Source organism: Aplosporella prunicola, assembly GCF_010093885.1.
Source record: "Aplosporella prunicola CBS 121167 unplaced genomic scaffold K452scaffold_6, whole genome shotgun sequence".
Classification (NCBI taxonomy): domain Eukaryota; kingdom Fungi; phylum Ascomycota; class Dothideomycetes; order Botryosphaeriales; family Aplosporellaceae; genus Aplosporella; species Aplosporella prunicola.
The window spans coordinates 936,039-961,346 of record NW_022983534.1 but is presented as its reverse complement, the minus strand read 5'-3'; the positions used below and the strand labels follow the sequence as shown (position 1 = coordinate 961,346).

The 25,308-nt window shown below is 54.4% G+C and overlaps 7 protein-coding genes across 7 annotated transcripts; 3 read left to right on the top strand and 4 right to left on the bottom strand.

The window, feature by feature from the left end:
* Positions 1-81: 81 nt before the first annotated feature.
* Positions 82-4,855, top strand: K452DRAFT_285074 (uncharacterized protein). The gene is made up of 7 exons (XM_033540052.1): positions 82-1,600; positions 1,655-2,150; positions 2,270-2,627; positions 2,715-3,417; positions 3,473-3,619; positions 3,678-4,189; positions 4,243-4,855. The coding sequence occupies exons 1-7, from the start codon at positions 558-560 to the stop codon at positions 4,647-4,649; spliced, it is 3,666 nt and encodes a 1,221-aa protein (XP_033400461.1). The 5' UTR covers positions 82-557; the 3' UTR covers positions 4,650-4,855.
* Positions 4,856-5,032: 177 nt separating this feature from the next.
* Positions 5,033-6,794, top strand: K452DRAFT_285073 (uncharacterized protein). The gene has a single exon (XM_033540051.1). The coding sequence runs from the start codon at positions 5,296-5,298 to the stop codon at positions 6,433-6,435; it is 1,140 nt and encodes a 379-aa protein (XP_033400460.1). The 5' UTR covers positions 5,033-5,295; the 3' UTR covers positions 6,436-6,794.
* Positions 6,518-7,060, bottom strand: K452DRAFT_146497 (uncharacterized protein). The gene has a single exon (XM_033535490.1). It carries the CDS (start codon positions 6,895-6,897, stop codon positions 6,601-6,603), a length of 297 nt encoding a protein of 98 aa, XP_033400459.1. The 5' UTR covers positions 6,898-7,060; the 3' UTR covers positions 6,518-6,600.
* A 595-nt stretch (positions 7,061-7,655) lies between these two features.
* Positions 7,656-9,719, bottom strand: K452DRAFT_306517 (uncharacterized protein; the record flags this gene model as incomplete). Its single annotated transcript, XM_033542988.1, has 2 exons — positions 7,656-9,606; positions 9,664-9,719. The coding sequence occupies 2 exons, from the start codon at positions 9,717-9,719 to the stop codon at positions 7,656-7,658; spliced, it is 2,007 nt and encodes a 668-aa protein (XP_033400458.1).
* Positions 9,720-9,756: 37 nt separating this feature from the next.
* On the top strand, positions 9,757-16,647 carry K452DRAFT_266820 (uncharacterized protein). The gene is made up of 4 exons (XM_033538808.1): positions 9,757-11,825; positions 11,895-13,251; positions 13,348-13,823; positions 13,872-16,647. Exons 1-4 carry the CDS (start codon positions 10,047-10,049, stop codon positions 16,326-16,328), a joined length of 6,069 nt encoding a protein of 2,022 aa, XP_033400457.1. The 5' UTR covers positions 9,757-10,046; the 3' UTR covers positions 16,329-16,647.
* Positions 16,506-21,248, bottom strand: K452DRAFT_296139 (uncharacterized protein; the record flags this gene model as incomplete). Its single annotated transcript, XM_033541891.1, has 4 exons — positions 16,506-16,723; positions 20,619-20,858; positions 20,929-21,162; positions 21,230-21,248. 4 exons carry the CDS (start codon positions 21,246-21,248, stop codon positions 16,506-16,508), a joined length of 711 nt encoding a protein of 236 aa, XP_033400456.1.
* A 1,657-nt stretch (positions 21,249-22,905) lies between these two features.
* On the bottom strand, positions 22,906-24,401 carry K452DRAFT_306514 (uncharacterized protein; the record flags this gene model as incomplete). Its single annotated transcript, XM_033542987.1, has 2 exons — positions 22,906-24,098; positions 24,161-24,401. 2 exons carry the CDS (start codon positions 24,399-24,401, stop codon positions 22,906-22,908), a joined length of 1,434 nt encoding a protein of 477 aa, XP_033400455.1.
* Between the last annotated feature and the right edge of the window lie 907 nt (positions 24,402-25,308).

Here is a 25,308-nt window from a genome sequence, read left to right as displayed (position 1 = left end):
TGCAGGCTCAAACGTGCGTGAGCGCCTAGCCACCACTTAAAGGACGCCTTCACCCTCCTGCAGCCGCACAACCGATTCCAACTCAGCGGTATTCAAAGAGTTGTGAAGATGTGCGAGTTTAGGATGCTGCGAGGGCGGCTGGGTCGTGCGGTCGCCGCACTCGGCGCTAGGGCGGGCAAACGGGCATGTTTTCACACCCACCGCCTTCATCCTCACGCGTTTGCCTGTCGCGAGTGCAGATGAACTTGAGGAACTTTGTTTGCTTTTACTAACATACCGATCGTTCCTTCCACATCCGCACCCTTGTTTGCCAGTGGCGGCATTACACACGGGCGCAGGGCTCGATAAAATCCTCAGGCGACGTCGTTGCCTAGGCTTCTCTACCGCTGATACGCCAACGTGACATGGGCCTTCCGTCGCCTTTCACGCTCTCATTTGTTCCTTTGCGGTGCATATGAGCCGTCTGTCACACGCCTCAGTCGCAACTGCAACCCCACTCACCCGAGATCTATTTCGTTCTCCACGTCACTCTAGAAAGCACCACCATCACCGCAATCATGGACATCTTTGTTCGCGGAATGCCAATCTCAACCACAGAGAAGTCTCTCACCGATTTCTTCAAATCCGTGCTTGAGCAACTGCACGTCTTCGCGTTCAACTGCAAAAAAATCAAGAACAAAGCGGCGGCCATTCTCACCATCGCTGACCATGGCAAGGCGGAGCTCTTCTTGAAGACTTACGGACTCGCTAGCGATCCTCAACGTCGGAACAAGACGACCGTACCCCTCATTTTCATCAACAAACCTCTGACGTGCGTCCCCAGCCAGCATAAGCCGGACGATGTCGTCTTGAAAGCTCTCATATACGAGGAGAGCCAGCGACTTCAGAAAATCGCACTAAGAGTGAAGGTCGAAGCTGCACAGCCCGTTCATACTACTCAAAGCCACCCACTATCGACAGGGAAGAAGGTCCAAAAGTCCTTCGATTTTAGTAGTATATCGTGCGGTGTCTGGGATTACAACGGATCCCAAGCAGCTTTTGCACCCCACTACCATGACTCCAGATGCGGCACTGCCATGTTTGGCAAGCACGCCTTGGCGCTGATCCTGCGGGCCGATGGATGGGTCTCTCACACCTGTCGAATTGACATTCCATATTGGAGCATAGATACCATTGTCACTGGCGGGCAACTACAACCGACGGCAACGTTCACTTTAAGATTCGCGCCAAAGGTCTACAAAATGGAAGAAGGTCTGGAAGGGCTAATGGCTGGCCTTGGTATCAACTCTTCTACCAACAAACGCCACCAGAAGAACACTCGCTCACGGGTTTGTGCCATCAACGAAGCGCACGAAGTGGTGATTGGTAGCTGCTGGGTTTACCAAGTGTCACTCACAAATCCCCTGGAAATAGTATCGCTCTACCATCTCTTGAATCGCAACCCCGGCATGCCGTCGGCCGTTACTTGCCACATAGCCTGTAGCCAAGTGCATCCGACGTTCAAGTCCGACTTTGAAAGATTGAAGGAGCTGCTCTTTGCTGGCCGTCAGTTTGGAAATCTGCCATTCCCCATAAAATTTCAGGTTGAGCGACTAGCTAGGTAATATGTCCCGTGAGTTTCCAGCTAAAACCTACTAATGTTGTGCTCTCTCAGAAATGCCTTCTTGGCTCCTGCCAAGATTGTCTCGTTGTTGCCAAAGATCAAATATCTCCGGCGGCACAAAGGAGTTATCCCTACTACGATGGCTATCCGCACTCTTTCCAGGCAAATTCAATATCCCGGACCACACGTAGATCCAAAGGAGTTTGAAATCAACTATCTTGCGAAAGCTCTGGAACAAAACGCGGAAGATTTCAGACTCGAAGGCTCCATTTATGATGTCAATACACGCCATCATCATATTGCTCTAATACACAGAGTTGTTGTCACCCCGGCTGGAACCTACTTGGAAGGCCCGGAGCCCGAAGTCAGCAATCGTGTGCTGCGGATGTATCCAAATCACACCAACCATTTCCTAAGAGTTCAGTTCACGGATGAAGATCTTGACAGCCTCAAGTTCGAAGCAAGAACCAATATGTCAGAGGTGTACCACGGCCGCTTTAAGCAAGTGCTTGATGGCATGATCAACATAGGTGGCCATGGTTTCCAGGTAAGTACTCGAGCATCATCGTTTCCTGAGCTCGATTACTCACTCGGTCCAAATCTGCAACTTAATTGGCCATATGCGAAATTCCTAGTATACCGCATATTCACTGACATCAATTGCAGTTTCTCGGATTTTCTCACTCTTCATTACGGAGTCAAACGTGCTGGTTTATGGCACCGTTCGTCAGTGAAGGATCGCTGATTGCCGCGCAAGAGATCATCAAAGAACTTGGTGACTTCTCAGAGATTCGGTCTCCAGCCAAATGTGCCGCTCGTATTGGCCAAGCCTTCTCCGACACAGCTAATTCCGTCAATATTGATCCGTCACAGTTCCAGGCTGCCACAGATGTCGTCAGAAATGGACGCACCTTTAGCGACGGTGTTGGTACTATCTCTCTCAAACTTCTGAGGAAAGTTTGGAAGGTGTACTCTCCTATCGCCAAGAACCAAAGACCAACCTGTCTCCAGATTCGATTTGCTGGTAAGTCCGTGTCTACAGCATCGAGTTATTTGCGTCTTAAATGGCGTAACGGATCAGAGGTGTCAAGAGCTCTACTAACGGCATCAGGCGCAAAGGGCATGGTATCTCTGGATACCCGACTTGCTGGCGAGCAGTTGGTTATCCGGGAGTCGATGATGAAGTTCAAGGGCGGAAAGGCGCTGAACATCGAAATCTGCGGCGCGAGCTTCAAGCCTTTGCCGATGTATCTGAACCGACAATTTATCCTCATCTTAGAAGATCTTGGGGTTCCAGCTCAGGTATTTCTGACTCTACAAGCTCAAGCCATCGAGCAGCTCCGCCGCATCACGCTTTCACCGGTCAATGCTGCCACATTCTTGGAACATGCCCATATTGGACAGGCTGCCAGGCTACCTCCGCTGATTCGAATGCTTGACGATCTCGGTCTTCCGTTCAATGAGGACGACTTCTTAGAACACGTCGTGGAAATTGCAGCACTGGCATCGCTCCGCGATCTGAAATACCGCTCGCGCATTTTGGTCGAGCACGGGGTGACGCTCTATGGCATTATGGACGAAACCGGAATCCTTGAAGAAGGCGAAATCTTCTGCGTCACTGAAAAGCCGGGTGGGGGGAGGCGCATTCTTCAGGGTCGAGTGATTGTCACTCGTGCACCAGCCATGCATCCGGGAGATGTCCAATTTGCGCGCGCCGTCGATGTTCCTTCAGATTCGCCGCTCAACTCGCTCAGCAACTGCGTGGTCTTCAGTCAAAAGGGACAACGCGATTTGCCATCACAGCTTAGTGGAGGGTACGTTCCTTTCGTTATTTGGCCGAATTCACCATATACTGACAAACAAATTTAGTGACCTCGATGGCGATTTGTACAACGTGATCTTCGACAAGAGACTGATGCCGAAGGTGACGTATACTGCGGCAGACTATCCCAGAGTTGCACCCTTGGATATTGGTAGAGAAGTGAACAAACAGGACATGACGAATTTCTTCGTTAAGTAAGTCTCTAAAGCCTTAGCCGCCAGGAAAGGCGATGATCCTAATGGTCTGTGTTAGGTTCATGGAGACGGACCAACTAGGAAGGATCTCAATGATCCACATGCAACTGGCTGACCGAAAGCCTGGTGGTACACGGGACCCCGACTGCATCACACTCGCTGAGATGGCAAGTGTCGCGGTCGACTTTTCAAAAACTGGTATTCCAGTCGACATGTTAAAATGTCCCAAATACGACATGATACGACCGGACTTCATGGCTTCCGGACCTCGTGTTATCGTCGAGAAGAAAGGGGCCGTATTCGAGGAAGAAGAGGATGACGACGAGGATGATGCGATACAGGTGCTGGATCCAGACTTCAAGACGTATAGGTATTACGAGTCCGAGCGCGCTCTTGGTCAGCTGTACCGCGCCATCGACGAGAAAAAGTTCTTTGAAGAGATGCAAGCCAGATCGAAGGGACGGGTTGAGCTTCATGGCGACAAGTACGACCTCATGAGCGAAGTGTGGAGCTACGTCGTTCAAGAAACACAGCTCATTCAGTGGGAAAGCTACAGTGACTTAGCACGAGGTAAGTCTACAAGGGCTCTGGCACATACAAACACGACACTGACGGCACTGCAGAAATCCGCGAGACATACGAGAGCAACCTCCTCGACGTGATGAGCGATTACAGCACGCACCCGCAATACCCGCTCAGCGAGCTCGAAGTCTTCGGAGGCAACATCATCGGCAAATCGATGGGCGGAATGAACAAGCGGGTGCGTGAGATCACGACGGCGATGAATGAGCGCTTCGAGCGCGATGTCGCCTTCACGGTGGAGCGCATCACGCAGGGCGACGACGGCGATCGGGACGAGGCGCTCGCACGCTCGATCGCGTGTCTGGCCGTAGCGGTGCTGGGCCCTAAGCGCGTCGTCAATCGCCGCGTGGGCGAGCTGCGCAGCTGGAAGTACGTTGCTGCTGCGGTGTGTCTGCGCGAGATTGAGCTGTTCAAGATGCGCTTTGATCCGCTGAACCGGACGGCGTAGAGTGAGGGTATGTGGATGACGAAGGAGTCCGGATGGGAGAGGCCTGAGATTGCTACATGAGGGGAAGTTTGCTTTTTATCTTGCTTTAGGGGAGTATAGGAGTAGCATGGCTGGAAAAATCATGGCGTGACAGAGGGAGGAGTGTGCAGGGCAAGGATTTAAGCTGGCATGGATGGCCTTGCTCCATGAGCTTAGCTTAGGCGTGATAGCTTCATTTGGAAATTCACTTTTTATATATCTATGCCAACTGGTTGCGGGTGGGAGGGTTTCCCCACCCCCGCCGACATGACTCGCGCGTACTTACCCGGAGCTCGACATCAACGCCCAGCAGCGCTCCTCTGGTCCACACGCAACTAGTCCAATGCCTCCTCGTACTCGGCGCACATCTGCTCGATAACACGCGTACCCCGCCTCAGATTGTGAGGGTTGTGTCGGAGGGCGAAGTGGAAGTGGCTGATGTTCGCGCTCAAAGAAGCTCCCGTGGCTCCGTCCACCGTTTATCTTTCATCCAACCCGCCACGCCCACCTACAAATACTACCAACTTCTCCACCACATCACTCACAGGACACGCTTCCCGGCCTCACACGAATCCCCGTCGCACCTGAACGAACATACTTGGCCACAACATCTGCGCGCCCCATCACCATGTCCAAAGCAGCGCCGCGCGGCGGACCGGCCGTCAAAGGGCTCGGCGAGGACGGCGACATCTGCCCCGTGTGCAAGTCGTCGCGCTACCTCAACCCGAACATGCGCTTCCTCGTGAACCCGGAATGCTACCACCAGATGTGCGAGTCGTGCGTGGACCGCAAATACTCGCATGGGCCGGCGCCCTGTCCCATAGCCGGGTGCGGCAGGACGCTGCGCAGGAACCGGTTCCGGACCAAGACATTCGAGGACATCCAGGTGGAGCGCGAGGTCGACATCCGGCGCCGGGTGCACGCCATCTTCAACCGGCGCGAAGACGAGTTCGAGACGCTCGACGCGTACAACGACTACCTCAACGACGTCGAGGACATCACCTACGACCTCATCAACAACATCAACGTCGACAAGGCCGAGGCCCGCCTCAAGGCCTACGCCCAGGCCAACCAGGCCGCCATCAAGGAAAACGAAAACATCGCCACCGAGGAGGCCTCCGCGTGGCAGGAGGCGCAAGCAGCGCAGCAGGAGCGCGCGCGCATGAGCCGCGAAGCCGCCGTCGCCGAGGCGGAGCAAGTCCGTCGCGAAAAGCAGGAGGGCAGACACAACATCCTGAACCAGCTGGCGAGCGGGCAAGGCGACCCGGAAGCGATAGCGCGGGCGCGACAAGCGCCCAAAGTCACGCTCAAGCGCTCGTCCGCGGCCGCAGGCAACAAGGTCGGTTCTCGGGCGGCAGCCGCGGCGGCCGCGCCTACAGACACAGACGCCGCCCCAGACTCCGGCTTCCACATCAAGGGCCTCAAGAAGCGCGTCCTGCCCGCCCCCGAAAAGCCCTACGACCCCTTCGGCGGCGACTCCGACGCACGCACGCACTACGTCCTCCAGGAGCACTACGACTGGAACTGGCTCAACGACGTGCGCACCGACGCGCGCTTCGGCGCCGGCGGCTACGACCTCAAGGAGTACTACACGCGCGCGCTGTGCGACGCGTTTGCGGGCTTTGGCGTGTTTGTCGCCGACGAGGTCCGCGGCAAGGACATGCCGCTGTCGAGCGCGACGATGGCTGCTACGGGCGTGCCGGCCCCGGCTGCGACTGCTGCGGCTGCTGCTGCGACGGCCGATGTCAATATGGACGATGTTTTTTAGAGAGGATATATACCCTGCTGTTGTTGGTGGATTTAGTCGGCCTTGAATCAATCTCTTTACTCGTGTATACGCACGCTGTGATGCGTGATGAAGTGATTGATTACGCGCGATAGCTGCTGCCAATTCAGCGAGCGCTGTCGTGAGCTGCCTGCCTACGGTGATTGTCTACAGTAGGGCACGTAGACATATATAAAAACAAAAGCAGGCCGAGACAGACAAGGACACGAACGAACGAACGGTATCAAATAGGTAGGTAGGCAACAGCATCGACACCGCAGCCACATTCGCATACAACGCACGCTCACACCCGCAAACAACCATATACATACACGTCACACAACCACAAGAAGAAGAAAAAATGTAGCAGCCCATCCCCCCCGCCTCCCACGCACGCAGCCCACGCCCCCTAACCACAGCCTTAGCAGCAGGCAGGAAGCAACGAGCGCACACGCGCCCGCGCATCCACTCCTCCCTTCCTCCCTCCTCCCTCTCCCACAACGCGCAGCGGCCGCCTCCTTACCGTCCTCACGCCAGCAGCAGCAATGCCACCACCAACGCTCAAGTACAGGGTAGGCGGCACGCCGCACAAAGCTCTAACAGGAGAAGAAGAAGGGCAGGAACAGGAGCAGACGCGACAGGAAAAGGAGTGGGGAGCCCACCGCCATCAGCAGCAGCGTTGTATGCGCTGTGGTGGATGGTGGGTGGAGGTGTGGCTGCCGCAGCGGCGCCCCGCGCTGCTATGTAGTGAGAGCACTTAGCAGGCGGGTAGCGCGCGCTGGGCGGTTTGTTCTATCGCGTGGAATACTGAGCTGCAAGGAGGTGCTTGACCTTGTGCTCCACCTTGACACGCGAATGTGTGCTTAGAGGAATAAGGGGGGTAGAGGGGGTGGTGGGATGGGGTGTGGGTGGGTTGGAAAAAGGGCGGAGGGGGTTGGGTGCGGAGATGTTGAGGGTGTTGAAGAAGGAGAAATGCAGGCCGGCGCCTGCTAGCGTTGGCTGGTTACAGTGCTCCTTCCTCTTTTCAAACGTTAAGAGTACAAGCAGGCAGGTAGGACCCAGCCGCGTATACCCATGAAAAGCCTCTTTAACGACCCAAAGCTGCTCGCCAACCAACAAGAAAAACATGGTATCCAGACTTGACTGTATGAAGAAAAAGGACATGGGGATGGGATCTCTAGCTTTTGGGGTATATCAAACGTTTCTTCCAGAAGGCGCGCACCCTACCTCGACGAGGCCAAGCCCGTGAATCCAACTCTCCTGACGGGCCCTTCGCCGGCACCGCCAGTCATTCCCTCTAGTAGGCGGTCCATGCCGCCCAGGTCCAGCTCGCCTCTCTTCAGCAGATCGCGGTCGATCTTGTCCTCCTGCTGGCGTTCTTCCAACTCTTTAGCGAACAGGCTGCTACCACCGCTTGCTGGTTTCGAGGGACTGCTGTGCGCCAGAACAATCAGTCGACTCTCGCTCCTGATGAGAAGGTCGCGTGGTATTCCCATGCGTGCCTCGGTGGCTTTGCGTGCAAATTGCTCAATTCCGCCAATCATCTCGCCCTGCAAGTTCAATCCATCGACTTTCGTGAGACCGGGCCCGTACAGCGTGCTGCTACCGGAACGCGCCCAGAACTGCTGAAGATGTGGAATGCGGAAGGCCTCGTCGCCGTACCAGAGGACTACAGAATCCTCCACTGCCCCAGTGGAGTTGTTCACTGAGGTGGAAACAGAGATGCCACCGCGAGGCGTATCGTTATTTGTGGGGGCCGTTGCTGGGCCATGGAACAGGTTCTCTTCCTTGGCGCGACGCGTATTAGGTGTCATGGGTGCAAGGGCCAGGGATTTGAAGCTGCCGGAGGTTTTGGTGGGAGCAACGGTTGAGGTCGTGGCTTGGGTGGTGCCGCTGATGAAGCCACGAATCGCGAAAGTAGAAACGGTTTTGGTGCGAGAAGCACCAGGACCGGAGCCGTCGACGTCCCAGACACCCCATTCACCGTCGGAAAGGAGAGCCAGGATGCTCTTTCCATCGGATGTCCATTTGGCGTCGAGGATGCGCCTGCGATGTGCGAGACCAGGTGGTCCGGTTTTGGATTGCTTGGGCATTTCAAAGCCTGTCGAAAAGGCGGCAACCCATGCACCTAATCTGGACTCATCAGTGTTGACAGAGCGTGATGACCGCGGGCGCATCCGGATTGGCGCGAGTGGATCGTAAATCCTCACAGAACCTTTTGTGTCCACAGCAAGAACCTGTAGATGCCGTTGACTAGGGTATTGTGCCGAACTGAAAGCGATATGAGAGGCGGGGGAAGAAAGGTACTGCGTCCTGTAGGGGAAGATGGGGTCGGTGGACAATGACTGAAGGTCTCCATTAGAGATCAGCGGGATGCAGAAAATGTGCAGTAATCCAGAGAGCTCGTTGGAATGTGAGGCCACAAAGAGATCCCACTCTCGTACTTCATCTTCCGCCGATCCAATACGTCTCCGCCGGCGTGGGCCGTCCTCCTCGTCCGATTCCTCAACGTCCATATCAACATCATCAAAGATGCCTTCCGGGTCGCGAGAGCTCCATGTCATGGAGACAGCATTCGGTATGACCTGATGGCCATGCTGGCCCTCGATACGCAAGATCTGTTCGCCGTAGGGTGCTTTGTGCTTGCTGGGGTCGGCAGCTTTCCGAGCCTCGGACGGAGGAAGAAGCGGCAGGGTGATAACGCGCACGCTAGAGTCGGCGCAGGCCACAGAGAATACTATTTTCTGGTTGAATATGGGTGGTATCGAGTCGGCGGGCCGGTAAGGCGACACGGAAGGAATGTGAGGGAACGATAAATAGAGAACCTCGGTGCCCAGCGGGAGGTCGAGATGCTGCACAACTCGCGGATAAGGCTCTGCTTCATCCTGCTCATCCTCATCTGGCTCGAATTCTGCATCCTGGGCGGCGGGCTGAGAAGGTGCTTGCGGTGTTTCGTCGTCGTCGTCGTCGGTGAGATCGACCATAACAACATCCTTAGAGGTGCCGTTGACCTTGGGCTCGTCGTCGTTGACGGCAGCGCGGGTCTTGAGCGGGCGACCACCCCTCCATACTATGCGCAGGCCGTTGGAATGTCCGTAAACGATGACGGTTGAGCCATTGGGGGCTTGTTTGGGGTATATGCCGGCGACATTGACGCGGTGCGGGAGATCGTAGCTACAAAGCTGCAGTCAGTAACAGGGCAAGGCAAGAGACAATGCGGAGACGACAAACCTGAGGTGGAGCAGCTTAGACTTGCGCGACACGCGCGGCGTCAAGGGTGCAGACATGGCGGTGGTTGCGATGCAGGAATTCAGAAGCTGCGGAGGATGGACAGCTTAAGCTCCGATGCACGGACGATTTTCACTGTCGTAGATGTTGGACGCGTCCGGACAGGACCAAGACCAAGCCCGAGAAACTGTGTAAGGAATAAATTAGCTCTACTGTAGACTCGCCGTTGGGAGCTCTAAGCTGTTTGCTGTCGCACTTTGAGTGGGAAAGCTCAAGCTCTTGCCCGGCGCGTCTCCCCGCGAACCACAAAGCCAAAGCCAAACACAAACCACCATGCCGCGCCGCACTCCACCCTCGCCCTCCCACATGTCCGCCCCCGACCTTCCATGGCTTCCCTCCGCTCCCTGGGCCTGCACGCCCCCGCAGCCCTCAGCTACCTGATTGCCGAAAGAATCTTGCCTGCCGACGCCGCGCCCGATCAGTACACCTGGGACACCTACCATGACGATGGCGGCGAGGAAGACGTCACCTCGACCGATTACTGTGTGGTCTGGTCGCGCGGTGGCATTGTGCGCAAGGTCTACAACTTTGAGGTGGAGAAGGAAAAGGTGCTGCAGGCCGTCCTGACCTGGTTCCCGTCCGACGAAGCGACTGCGGTGCGCAACACCACACAAGACTTGCGCCAGGATCATGGCCCCGGTACATTCTTCGCCAAAAATGGAGGAGTCGTCGAGCCAACCTCGAATCGCCATGCTGCCGGCGCCGTGGGAGAAGATGGAGTCTCACAGCCAAAGAAGCGTTCACGCGCACTCGTCGTCTTCCTCAGGACTCAGGCTCATGTCTTCTTTCTTTCCGGGTCAAGCCATGTGGTCAATCTGCCTTTTGAGGTGGAGCGCGCATTCCCGGCGCCGCGTGGTCTGCTCATTCAAAGAAAGATCACCACGTCCGAATTTCCACCTGCTAGTCCAGTCGTGCCAAAAGCTCCACCAAACTCTTTCTTCTCCCAAATTCCTTCACAATCGTCACAGCCACTGTTCTCCCCAAGGCCGCCTTCGTTCATGACACCACGGAAGCATGCGTCCAAAACAGGCAACCCATATCCTCCTTCGCTCGCAGATCTCCTCAAGATTGGTACTACTCCAGCTGCAGATGGACTGCCACGTTTATTCTCATTTACGGATCCCTTCTCCGAGATGGGGTTGGTTGTTACAGCTCAAACCTCAAACAACCGCAGGTCGCTATCTTCCAGACCTTCACATGCAAGGACAGTCGAACCTATTGACAAGGCAGAGGAGGTCTTATATGTAACTACGCAGAATGAGATGCGTGAAGCAGCGGCCCCGACAGATAAACCTCTTATGTTGGTTGTTACTGCAAATTATGAGAGACGAGTGTACTCTGTGTGGTACGCATCCTACATCGAGCCTAGGCCTGCCTCTGCCAAGAAAGGATATCGTAATGGTACTATCTCTGTCAATCGCTCCAGGCGGCGCAGCTCCTTCAACCCAGGCACAGGAAGCACCACACCTGCTTTGAGGTCTAGAGATGGAGCAAGAGAGAGTCTTGGAGGACCTAGCCGCTTCAGTACATCGTCGTTTACGGCAAGCCAAACGAGAGAGCCCAGCCAGGAGCAAAGCGCGGAAGAGGCCTTTGCTTCCCAACTAGATCCGGAGACAGACCTTTCAAGACAGCCGAGTAGGGACTCGAGGCGTGTCAGCTCACTTCTTTCCCGCGCGGATCTGTCCACGAGCTTTGACAAGTCGGCATTTCAAGATCTTGCTACGCATGGTCGAAGCAGTCTCAGCGGAAGCTTTGGGCCAGGTGGACGTAGAGGGCAATCTTTTGGTGGATACACCGGCAGGAGTAGCCTTGGTGTTACTAGTCGAAAAACTAGAGCGTCCACGCCAGGTGAGATTTCAGCTCTCAGCTTGAGCGCTGTATCGCTAGAGGACAATCTCGACGATGATTTGCTCGGCAATGATGATACCCAGGAGGACACTGAATTTCCAGAAGATCTCCTTGGTGGCGATCTCGACGGCTTCGCCAATAGTCTGCAAGAGCCGATAGAGGGCTTGCGCCGAGAAATGGTCTTGATAAGATTCTCTGAAATACAATTCGGCAACTCAGAGCACATTTTTCATTCCGCTTTGACAAACACCTCAAAGGTATGTGGTCAAACCGGATATGCAGCCGCCCATAAGTGTGCGTCAATGGTGTACTGATTCCTTCTCTAGGACCTCCCAAAAGTTTTCACGTTAAAAGCACCCACCTCCTTTACAGAACATTACTCGATTGACGGACGCTTCTTTCTGTACATGATGCAAAAGACAAGTGGTGAACTGATAGAGCATGAATTTACCGTCCAACGAAGGCGTCTTAGCACTAGCGCCATATCAACCGGGGCCCAGCAGCAGAGCAAGGATCCTCCCAGCGTCTTAATACCCTCCCCTATCAACACACAACGACACAAGGGGTGTATAGATGCCTCCAAAATTTCCGAAAATGGAATCGAACGGGCTCTCTTTTTGGGCCGCGGCGGGTCGACAGGCCATGTGCTTTCACTGCACGCCGGTTGGTGTGCTCGGGCACGTCTTTCGCTCGACCTTCCGAACAAGCTGAGGCGATCCGATCCATACGATCTCGAAGTTGGACTATCCGGCTACGGGACATGGGATGATTCCACGATAATAATAGACTTGCCTAGAAAGCTTGTAGGGCTGGCTTGTTCAAATACCGACGGCATGTTTGACATTCAAGAGGAAAACGGCCGGCAGCACCGGTTCGAGATGCGCTTATGGCCCCAGAACGATATTGTGGCTCAGGCCATGCAAGTATGTCGGTTTGTATTGCCTGCGCCACAGGGTGAACATTTCTTAGCTATCTGGTGGAACATTGCGCGGAATCTACGCAAAGAGAAGAGGTTTGACGTGGAGTGGGCTGCACTGGTGGCTGCTATCTTCACGTTCGCTGTTAGTAGCATTGACGGCAGGACGGTACGTTTGACAGATGCTGCACACTCCTTCGAAAGCATCCACACACCTCGGAGAGCAAAGAGAGATTTCAAGCAGGATGATCCTGTCGAAAACATGTGGCGGTATCAGGCCCTGGATCATGCGGCCAAAAGTTGGGACGGTCCTGCATGGAGTTGGGTTGAGCAGAAGTTAGCGCAGTCCTCAAAGGGTTCGAGGGCAACTTCGTCATCTTCTCGCCGATCAACAGTCTTTCAGACGCCAAGCCATGGCATTAGAAGGAAGAGCGACTTCATCCCTTTCTGTGCCCGAGCAGCTAGAGACTTCTTACAAGAGCCTTTGGGCCAAGCGCTCATTCCCAAGCCAAGTCGATCGACGCGGTCAAAGCACCAAGATGAGCACGCCTCATATCTACCAGCATTGGCGGTGGCACTGCATCTCTTGCGCGAAGAGACGAAGCTTGATGTCTTGGCAAAGGACTTCCGCACATCCGAAACGGGTAACCTAGCTCCTGTTCTAGCGCAACTTGGACATTGGCTGGATTGGGCGTCTTGGAATTGGAAGGAAGGAAGTGTCTACGGTCTTGATGGGGCTGACCAAGATCGATGGGTTTTTGAAGATAGTGAGTTTCCTCTTGTCGCCTTCTAGGGCTAGTGTCTGCTTCATACAGAGGGCATACCGTGTGAACATTCACATGAATATCCACTAACCTTCTCAGACTCCATTACGGCAGTAACAACACCCTCGCCGCCATGGGATAAGCCCCCATCTGTCTTTGAGTGGTTAGAAAAGATGCTCGACTCTCGAGCCTTCCAACAGTTTCCAACACTTGACATGCTGGTTGGTCAACAAGACAAAGTATTGTCTCCGCATCTCTCACAGTCTATGGCGCAAGTTGTAACTATGATGACCCCGCGGACGGTGGCGCTATGTAAATATCTTCTGAAGATACGCAGCGGCCAGCAGACAGCAAGCTTCCAGGTTGAGACTATGCTGGAGAGTGGCATCGACAATCGCATGCTGGAAACCTTCCCACCGGCAGTCGTCTCTGGGCTTCGTGAAGCTATTGTCGAATGCCAAGCTAACCCACCAACGACCTGGGGCGTCAAGCTTCTTGACACTGTCGGCAGAGAAGATCTGCACATGCTAACCAAACAGGACATTGGATGGTCACCAAGTTTGATCCCACAACCAGTGAGTAGTCACACTATAAATCATCAGTATCCTTGCTAACGACTTCAGTCCGCCAATGCTGTTGCGAACCGCGATGTTCGAAGCATTTGCCAGTCAACAGACGTAAACGATGCTACAGCCAGTTCCTCCGAAGCAGATCGGCATATGATCACTCGTCTGATCTTCAGTGAAGACCGAAGGTACATTGAAGCACTTCGTCTCCTGGAACCCTTGAGGCCTGCTGTTGCCGAGTGTATTCCCGATCCGTCATGGAGCGAATCGGACCACCTGGAGGCCCAGAAGAGTGTGATGCAATGGGTAATGATAAGAACCTTTGCTCTTCCCGCCGGTCATTCCATGCTACAGTTCGACAGCAAGCGACCTCTCGTCACGGAGAAGTTTCCTCTCAATGGTTTCACCACGCTGTGCACTATGAAACCTCTCAACAACACCGTCAGTGCGGACCGTAGCACTTACACGGAAGAGAGGTTCTGCTGGGCATTCTTCCATGCTGGGGTGTCTGCTGGCTTGAGTGTATCCCGGCGCGCCGAGGGCATCGATACCTCCTGGATAGCCTATAACAAGCCAGTGGAACTTAGCAACAAACACGCTGGGCTGCTGTTCGGCCTTGGTCTCAATGGACACCTCAAAACCATAGCCAAATGGCTCTCTTTCAAATACCTCACTCCGAAGCATAGCATGACGTCTATTGGCTTGCTCCTCGGTCTTTCTGTTTCCTATATGGGTACTATGGATACACTGGTTACAAGGTTGCTCTCGGTGCATGTCACGCGCATGCTTCCTCCTGGCGCCGCCGACCTGAATCTCCCTCCTTTGGCACAGACGACGGGCCTAATGGGCATCGGCTTGTTGTATCTCAACAGCCAGCATCGGAGGATGAGCGAGATTATGCTCTCAGAAATCGAACATGTCGAGCTTGAAGACCCGTCTAGCCCGCCGGATAACATTCGAGATGAGGGCTATAGACTCGCAGCAGGCTTCTCGCTTGGTCTCATCAACCTTGGCAAAGGCAATGATCTTAAGGGTCTGCACGACATGCGTGTTGTCGAGCGCCTCCTGGCCATTGCAGTCGGACCAAGGCCGGTTGATGTCGTCCATATATTGGATCAAGCAACAGCTGGTGCTGTAATTGCAGTCGCACTTATCTTCATGAAGACTGAGAATTTCAGAGTTGCTAGAAAGATAGACGTACCGGACACGCTTCCGCAGTTCGACTACATCCGTCCAGATATCTTCCTCCTCAGGACGCTCGCCAAGCACATTATCATGTGGAACGGCATCGAGGCTAGCCACCAGTGGATCATCAAGAACCTTCCGGAGCCATACGCCATTAATTACCAGCTCAAGGATATCAAGTCCCTTCGCAGTCAGCATATGCCATTCTACAACATTCTAGCGGGTCTCCTCTGGGCCATAAGTCTCAAGTACGCCGGCACTGGCGACATCGGCGTCCGAGATTTCCTTGTCGAGTACCTTGACCAGTTCATCCGCCTCACGCACCTGCCTGCGGTCCGCTACGATGCGCGACTAGCACGCAACACGATTCGCAACTGCCAGGACCTTGTTGCCCTGGCGGCAGCGACCGTCATGGCAGGCACTGGCGACATCATCGTGTTCCGGCGGCTGCGGCTGCTCCACGGGCGCGTGTCGCCCGACACGCCGTACGGAAGCCACATGGCGGCGCACATGGCGCTGGGCGCACTCTTCCTGGCAGGCGGATCATACACGTTCGGGACGTCGAACCTGGCCGTGGCGGCGCTGGTATGCGCCTTCTACCCGCTGTTCCCTACCGACGTGCTCGACAACAAGGCACATCTGCAGGCATTCCGCCACTTCTGGACCCTAGCCGCCGAGCCGCGCTGCATCGTGGTGCGCGACGTCGAGACGCGGCGCGCCATCTCGCTGCCGATCCGGATCGAGTTCAAGAGCGGGGCAGGGCACGACGCGACGGCGCCGTGTCTGCTGCCAGCGCTCGACACAATCGCAGCCATCCGCACCACGAGCCCGGACTTCTGGCCCGTGACGCTCGACTTTGCGCGCAATGCGGCGCATCTGGCGGCGTTTACGCGCGCGCAGACGGTCCATGTGCGGCGGCGGCCTGCGCACGAAGCGCACGCCAGCACGTTCAGCGCGACGCTGGCGGCGCTCAACGACAAGCAGGCGGCGCTGGGGGGCGCGGGGGCGCGCCTGCTCTGGCACTGGGTGTTTGGGCTGCGGGCGCTGGGGGGGCTGAGCAAGGCGGATGCGGGGCTGGTGCTTTTGGGCGAGGGCGCCGCGGTCGAGGCCAAGGGGTCTGCGGTGGATGATCGGTTGGTGTTGCGGCGGGCGGCGGGGAGCGCGGTCGAGCGCGCGCAGCTGGAGCAGTTGCGCTTATTGTTTAGGTGGGCAGAGAGGGCGGAGAGCGATGGAGGCCGGTTTAGATGGTTAGGGCGGGAGGCGGTCGAAGAGCTGAGGGCTGTGGTGGCGGAGAGGGCGAGGGGAGTCGTCGAGAGGGGCGTGCGGTGAGGTGGTGATGATAGTGGTGGTTGTCCTTAGAAATGCACATCTTGTTTCCTCATCCCGCTCCGCCGGGTCCCCGTTCGTTCCGCTCCGCTCCGCCATAGATGTTTCGGGCCGTCCCGCCCCGTCCCGCCCCGTTCCGTCCGTCCATCCCGTCCAACGTCCAACGTCCAACGTTCGTTGTTATCCACACGCGAGGACCTCGCGCGGCCGTCGCGCCCGCAGCGCTGACAGCGCGCCCCACTCGAAGGTTTCGGTGCGGGAGGCCTCGAGCGGCGATTCGTATTCTAAGAGGAGGACGTGCAGAGCGATTGTTTCGGGGGCGTGGTCGGTGGCGTCGTCTGAGAGGTCGCAGGCTTCGAGGTCGGTAGTTGAAGAGGAGGAGGAGGGATCAGATGGGTCTGGGGGCGCATATTAATCATACTGCGTCTGGTGCGGGGAGGGGGGACAGGGAATAGGGACAGGGAACAGGGAACAGGGGGGCTGACTGTCAGATGTGGCGCCCCGCGCGCGCCAGAGAAGCGGAACAATATAGCGGCGGCCGAGGAGCGTCACGACAGGGATTAAGACGGCGAGGAGCACGGCTACAAGAGCTAGGATTGCCTCTATGGACCACTCAGAAGAGGTTGGGGTTGAGGTGGGTGCCGAGGTGCTGCAAGGCTGGCGGCGGGTTCCTGATTGGGTTAGCGTCTGACGGGGGGGGAGTGGGTGGTGTGGGTGGTGCTGCTTGGGATGGACTGGTCGCTACCCTCGACCGGTCAAGCCGTTGCCTTGTGGTTGCAGTAGGTATGCGAAGCATAACCTCATGCATCCCGGGCCTATTGCAGCAAAGACAAGCCGTCTTGAGGATTTTCGATCGATACATGATGTGTTGAAGGACCAAGACATCTTGAGCAGCACCACGTAATGGGGGTTGCGTACCGTTTGGTGGCATGGTCGATAGAGCTGGTCTGAAAGTAGTAGATGGGCAGACGGTGTTGGGTCTTAAGAGCAAGGAAGAAACGCTGTGTGGTGGTGAAGGGTAATTTGAGTGAGGGTGGGCTACGAGCTCTTGTTTTATGTGAAGGGCCCTGTTGGCCTGTGGGCGAAAGCATGGGAAGGCAAACGGACCGTTCACATTCATTTTTTGCTTTTTCCCAGCCAGCCTGCCACCCTGCCCCGTCCCGCACACCCGCCCACTACTATTCGCCTAGCATAAGGGTTTCTATCTCACCTCCCGGCCCACCACCCTCCAGTACGCAGCGCAGGGGCTTGCAGTCAAAATCAAACAGGACCATGCGTTTATCCTCCGCGTGTTGGTGCTACCTATCGGTAACACACCTTTTTCTTTTATTATTATTTATTTTTCTTTGCTTAACTAATAAAATTCTATTTTCTCACCTAGAGGCCTTGATACGCTCGCGACCTCCGAGCGATGTCTGTGAGTAGTAGGTCGATGGCAGGGTTGTTCGGTTTTGGATGCTCGCTTCGACTACCCCCAGATGCGAGGACTCCCCTGCAACCCCGGCCGCAACTACTCCGTATCAGCCTCGCCCACCCACGCAAGTTGCCTGCTTCGCGGTGGCTGTGCATCTATCGACCTGCTGCGGCGACGTCACCCAATCGTACACAGTCTTGCCGGCGGGCACCCCTGCTAGTTACCGCCGTCTTCTTTCATCTGTTTACTCTGTAGGTTGCTGCGCTGGCCCGGGTACAGATGAAAAAGGAAAGCAACAGTAGGTACAAGAGAGCTTCATTGGGGGCCATCATTTCGTTGGAGGTGCTTCTCATGCTTCTGGAAGGGTGGTGACTGATCACGCTAACTCGCCAGCCTCAATCTCAGCCTGGTAGGTGATATTACCTAGCTATCAGTGGTTTTGTGACAGAGACACAACAAGATCTGCCATCTAACTCAGAGAACAGTATGATTACAGTCGAAGGCACGCAAGTATGTGTGCTTTCTTTCATTTGCGTGAGTCACTGCCGACTTGGAGCGTGCGCGTGGAAACAAAGGTGGCTGCGGCAGGCTTACATACAGGGTGTGGCCACGTCGGAGTTGATGCCCTTTGAATGTGTATAACTGTAGTGTTTTCGGTAATTCTCTAACTACCTCAAGCTAGGAGTAGTTATTCCAGGCAAGCGTTAAACCTAAACTAGAAAGATTTCTGCTGATTCTCATGTTATACCTGTAAAGGCATCAACTCCGACGTGGCCACACCTTCAGACGCATCTGAGACACACACATACACACACGCGCGCACGCACGTACACACCCCAGCCCAGCAGCAGTCGATCCTCGCTTCCGGACCGCCACACCCAGCTGAAAGTACACCGGTCACCCTTCGCATCAACGCGTTGAGGCGAGGCTAAGCATGGGTGTCGCTGTAGTCCGTTGCGGCGGTCCTGGGATCTGACTGACCCCTAGGCTCGCTTCTTCGGCTAGCAGCTGCTTTTTCGGTTCTGTAGCTTTCTGTTCTTCCGTCTTGCGGCTGTTCCGATGGCCGTAACTTTTTATTAAAACTCCCACAACACACTCTACTTGTGTGCATGGAATCGCATTTACGATCCAACCACATTCGCGCGTCAGACTAACCGAAACTCATAAGCTAAACATATGGAAGAACTTTAACTAATACATCAGCAAATATGCCTTCCGGTAGGGCTCTCCATCTCTTCAAGCACAGCACACATGTTATAGAACAAGAAAGAGTAGTGTATATCTTCATTGAAGTGTACGAAAACAAACAGTGAGAGCGACCTTCTTGGACCAACATTTCCTACATTCGCTATCCAGAAATTCGACAGAGCATCTGGAGCCGTTGGGGGAACCAGATGCAAAATGCGTACCGAATTTATTCGACCAAACCCCAATATCATTATGGGCTTACTCCCAGGCCAGTGTCTCACGTGGCCATCGCGTCCGCAAGGCAGATAATGCGCCCCATTCAAAGGCTTCGGTGCGGGAGGCTTCGAACGGGGACTCGTAAGACCATAGAACGTGGAGAGTGGTAGTGTCGACGGAATCAGTAGAGTGGGTTCCGGCTTCGAGGTCGATTGAAGATGAAGGGAAAGAAGAAGTGGAAGAGGTTGGTGTATCTTAAGTACGCCCTTAGTAAATGGTTTGCTGAATATACGGCAGTATTCTAGGTGCAATGGGTGCCAGGGTGATTTTTTCGGATCGGGAAGAGGTACTGTGGTATGAAGAGAAGGCGAGTGGAATGGGAAAGGGGAACAGGCAAGACAAAATTGGAAAGGGAGTGAACAGTAACTCAGTGGAGGTAAGAAAGAGAATAAAGACAAGAGTATGTCAAAGAAAGAAGAAAAATTGGAAGAGAGGAGGGAAAGGAAATAAGTATAAGCTGACCTTTACAATTTCGTACACACCAACGCGGCAAATAAGTTGGCGCCACTCGGTGTACGAGAAATGTCGTAACGGGGATAAAAATCGTAACGAAGATAGTGACAAGGGCAATAATTGTCCCCTTGGACCATCCATCTTTCTCTAGATCCTCTAGATCATGCTTGGGCGTAGATGAAGCAGAAGTTGTATACGACATGTATGTCCCTGTTCGGGTTAGCGCGTGTTGCACTGACGAATAGTAGGTTGGATTGTATACCGTTTGGTGGCATAATCTAAGCTGGAGTTCAAATAGTTTGTTGGGAAAAGTGGGAAAGTGAAGTTCCGACGATGTCAAGTGTAAAGAGCAAGATCAAGGATGATCAAATCGATTATCTTTAAGTATGTCGAGAAGCGATCGCCACATAGCAGAAATACCGATACGAGCAAAGCTAGTTGTTTGATTGCACCTTGAGCCGCAACATTCTAGCCTGCATAGCACAGGTGTGCCTGTACGACTGATTGGACGCACGGTGACGCCAATGGTGAATACTGAAACAGCTTATTGGTCCAACTTGGGGACAGCCAGCTGGTCTAGCACTTGCTTACGTGCGATGGAACTGATTTAATTGGATCGCATCCGTTTCTAGCCATCTACGGCATAAGGGCGATATCGGAAAGTGTTGAATAAGTGCGCAATCGGAAGATGCTAAACATTCATTCACTTAGTGAAGCAGTGCAGTTACGGGACTTGCTCTATACAAAAGAGTCAATATCTAAAATCAAGCTTATAGCTCGAGAATCATATATAGGCAAGTGGGTTTAGAAAATAAACCAAACCTGAGAAGCGCTAACGCGTCCACTTTATATTTACATCCACTCTACATCTTACACCAACTAACTGGCTTATCACAACCGAGCTCCCCGCCAAACCCAGCCCGGCCTTGCCGCCATAGCCCGAGTAAAACACCCCGTCTTACCGCGCTCTGCCCTGCCCCTCCGCTGCACCCCGCCTCCGCTGACACTCTTGCCGCTCCGCACAGCACTCGAGCGTGCCGTCCACTCAACCACTTCAACATGCGATGATGCCCTCAGAATGCGCAGCGCAACAACATCACCGTTTGAGGAATCAGCGTCGGTATGGTATTTAGCAGCCTCGAGGTCGGCAACACAGTCGTTGTTGTCGTAATTGTGATAATTACCGTCTGAGAGTTCGTCTTCTGTTTTCCTTTCATCCTTCTTAGCAAAATGCACGAACAATAAACAGTGAAAAAAGAAAGCATCACTGACCATACAGTCCCCAAACCCGCCAGCGCACCGGCACGACGCAAGGCGCGACCAACGGTACAGCAGCGAGAAGGACGCTGACAACCAGCGCGGCGAGCGCGAGCTTAGCCTCAGTGGACCAGCCAGCGGGATCGGGATCAGGGATCTGGGGCTGTGTAGAAGCGAGAGCGGGAGCGGGAGCTAATGACGAAAGTGCGGGTGCGGAGGCGAGAGCAGGATAGGGCAGGCGGGGTGTGCCTTGTTGTGGTTAGCGCGGAGACAGGGGGAGGTGGGAAGAGGGATGTTTGATTGGTCAGTGACTTACTGCTTGGTGGTGGTGGCATGGTCGCACAGATTGGAATTCTTGTAAAAGATACGGTAATAAGAGTGAGTGTTTCGAGAAGGATGATTGAGATAGAATGTAAAATCCACTTTGGACGACATCCTCGAGGGCGGGTTGTGCGTGAGAAGATATACCACATGGAGAGCACAGCCCGCGGGAGCCTCAGCCGTAACGCCTCCCGATCCCCGTTGCGTCAGCGCGCGTCTGCTCCCGCAAAAAGGATCTACAACCGCAACGGTCTCGGTCGGTCGACGGCCTTGACAGCCTCTCCATCAGACAAGCGCCCAATCAAATGTAAGCGCCGACGCGAGCAACTTGTCTCGGTTCAGGCTCCGACGTTCTAGATTCTGGAGACAGGATCGCGCCTCGTGCTACCGGACACTGCTGTGCCTGCCAACTACACTGCCAGTTAGACCTCAGTTTGCGTCATGCCTACTTTTCCAGCACGTCTTTGCTGGTTAAGGTTCTTGGGGTGTGGGACTATAAGCAGGTCTAGACTCCCCAATCCCTCCAGTACCAGCCGCGGCATAAATGAAGGTCACTAGCCACGCTGACAGCTTACTAGCCACTTTCTCAGCCTGGCAAATCTGTAGAATATACCAGACGGACTGTGATGCTAGTGTGCCGTCAGTGACTGTTGTTGACCAAAAGCCTAGAGTAGAAGACGTGGAAATTGTCGCAAACTAAAAACCAAACATAAGAATAGCGGCATCTAACACCTCCGCATTCACTCCGTAGTCTTATAGGCCATGGTTCCGAACCAGGAATCAGATACAGAATAAACCAACTTACTAAAGAGGAGAAGAAGGAAAAGAAGAAGAGGAGGTAACTTGCACAGTTTCCCGCGGATAAAGAAAAGAACGAAAGGAAACATACAGAGACCAAGGGAGATATCGATAAAAAGGGAGAGTATAGTAGAGCATAAAAATTACAGACTGGATAACTAGACAAATAAATAATAAATAAACAGACAAGTAAACAAATAAGTAAACAAACAATTAAATAAAAAAAAGTAAACAAGAAAAGTAAATAAGTAAATAAGTAAAAAAATAAATAAATGAAATAAACAACTGAAGAACAATAACAAGAACAAGAAAAAGCGAAGAAAGTAAAGGACCGCAAAACCTAATATTAGTTTTAAATACCGTAACCCCCTACTTCACTTTAACACCAACATCCATACTTCCGAGCAAAGAAACAAACCCTCAAATACCACTACCTAAATTATATATTCGAAAAGAGACGCCCATAAACCCAGAACATAAATATAGATATAAAACCTCTCACCTCTCACTAAACCACCCCACCCGAAGCCATTCTCGCCGTCTCCTACCTATACCCCGTCTCATCATGCCGCAAGCATCGTGCCTTATACCGCAATTTCGTAAATCGTAACCCGTGGCTCATAGCGCATTCATCATCCAGCTGATCATCAAGCCCCAACGCCACTACAAACGAAAAAAGGAACCACAGACCAGACGAACTTGAACCGAATCGCAAAGACGAAAACAAACAAACGACAAGAACACGAGGCTGAACCTCTGAGTGCACATCCATTACGCACTCCCCCACCTTAAAAGAAAAGAAAAGAAAAGAAAAGAAAACAACGAGACAAGAAAGAGACAACAAAACCAACCACACTCCCACCCCCACCCACCCTACCGGCCCCTCCCCAACAGCCGCCCCAACCACCCCCCCTTAACCTTCCCCGCGCCCTTCTCGGCCCCCTCCACGTCCACCCGCGGCGGCGCCGCAACCGCGTACCCGGACTCGGCAGCCTCTCGGTTCAGGCGCTCCGCCTCCGCCGTATCGAACGGCACGGCCCACTTGCGCATCGGGATCTCACCGAGCTTTGTGCTGTCGGACGTGAAGGAGAGGAGGGAGAGAGGGGGCGGTGAGAAGGGGGGGAGTGGAGGGTGTGGTGGTGGGGGTTGGTGTTGGTGTTGAGGTTGGGATTGGAGTGGCGATGGAGGCCGGTAGGAGGGCGGTGGGGGGAAGAGGTGCGTGGTTAGGGCTGAGCTTGTTGTTGTGGGGAAGGGTGGTGGGAGGTGGGTTTTTGGTTTCGGTTTGGGGTTGTTAGAGGCGGGGTTGAGTGGTTGGGTGGAGGGGACGGGTTGTGGCTGGGCTCGGATAGGGCGGATGCGTGATCGTGGTTGTGGGATGGATGGAGCGGCGAAGGCAGCTGCAACAGCAGCGGGAATGCCAGGGCGGGTCAGCGAGGGCGAGGCAGGGAGCTTTTCAGGCTGTGGCGGCGGTTTGGCGGTCTGTTGCTGCTGCTGCTGCTGCTGCTGCTGCTGGAATTGGCGTGGTGGTGGCGGCTCAGGCAAGAGTGGCGGCAGCTCCGTTAAATTCGAAGAAGCAGCAGTGGGCTTCCTACTACCTCGTGGACGCAGCATGACAAGCCGTGTCTGCGAGCCATTGCTGGTCTTCGGGACACGCGCGAGCGCGATACTTGCTCCGCCATCGGGTGCGGCTCTCGAGCGGCGAGAACGACGACCATGGCGCTTCGATGACGGCGGCGGGACGAGATCAGCGGTGGAGGAACCGCAATCACCGCCGCCATTGCACGTAGCAACGTGCGCAGTGCTCCCGCAGTGCGAGCATCGTGGCCGAATTCGGTTGAGGAGGAGCTGCGACTGGGCGAGGCGGGCGTGCAGCTGGCCGAGGGCAGCGATGGCGTCGGCGCGGGAGGCGTCAGAGAGGTCGGCCAGGGAGCGGTAGTCTAGGCGGGCAGCGGTGGTGTTGTTGGTCTGACTGTTGCTGCCGCCGCGGGCCAGGAAGGCCGAGATGATGGAGACAAGGCCGGCGTTAAGTTTGAGTAGGGTTTCGGTCAGGGAGGCATGTGCGATGGCTGAGAGGGAAATTGTCAGTTGGTGTTTTGTTTTTGCTTTATAGGTGTGAGGTCAGCCGTACCGTCGCCACGCGCAAATGGCTCGCCGGTTGCGGCGTAGCTGTGTTCATAGTGGCGCTGGATGTCGACGGGCCCACGGCTCAGTGAGGCGGCCAGACGCGCCTCGTCGGCCTGTTTGGTGCCGCCACTGTTGCTACTGCTCTTCCTGCGGCGACGTTTGGCGCGTAACTTCTTGAAGACGTCCAGGCCGGTGGTGAAGGCGGCGACGAGCGACGAGACGGAGGCCGACACGTCGGGCGGCATGATGGCGGGAGGCGCATGGCGACGACGCGGGCGACGCGGCGGGGGCGTTGTTTATGGATGGCCGAGTTTGTTTCGACCCCGGGCAGTGCAGCTGGCCGGCCGCGTCCCTTCGGCCAACCAGTGCATCTCGCTTCCTCGTGCCTGCTTCATACCGAGTCGGTGTTGCGCGCCCGCCGTCATTGTGTTACTCCGCCAATCTCATCTCACACCTTATCGCACAGCGCTGTGTGTTAGTATGTCGAGTCGAGTACAGAGTGCGAGTCTATAATTAGCACAAAAAGTTAACAGAATTATTGTTTTGGTAGTGACGAACAAGTGCCTGGATCTTTGGTTGCCAGTTGACAAGGGACGTGGGAAGTTGGCACCTGGCGACGACTTCTGAATCCCTAGATCTTGTTTCCTACGTTCGACCATGCCAAGCCACGCTAGTCGAAAACGGTAAGCCGGCCCGGGGCATCCAACCTCGAACATGGTGACACAATCTTTCAAAATCAGACGCATTGCAAATGGTCCCTGGCTTCGTAGACCATCGGCTTACAACACCACAAGGATGGATTTTAATCCTGAAAAATAGTTGCACCTAATACTATACGGCTATACCGATAATCTTTTGTTAGATTTAGATTTTAAATATGAGTTCTGATAAACCTATGACTATAACAAATAATCGCTGATTTTCTATAGACGCCAAAAGTTTTGGAACGGCGTTATGCACGAATCACCATCACAATCACCAATGCAGCTATTAAACAAATATACAAATGGTATGAAGAGGGTGTGTACGAGTAGTATAGCTATGCTTGTTTATAGTATTAAAAATATAACTGTTATACTGTAGGTAGTGTTAGACATCCGTTCTATCTCGCTGAACTTGCGAGACTTTAACAGTTCGTACTTGGGACAAGAT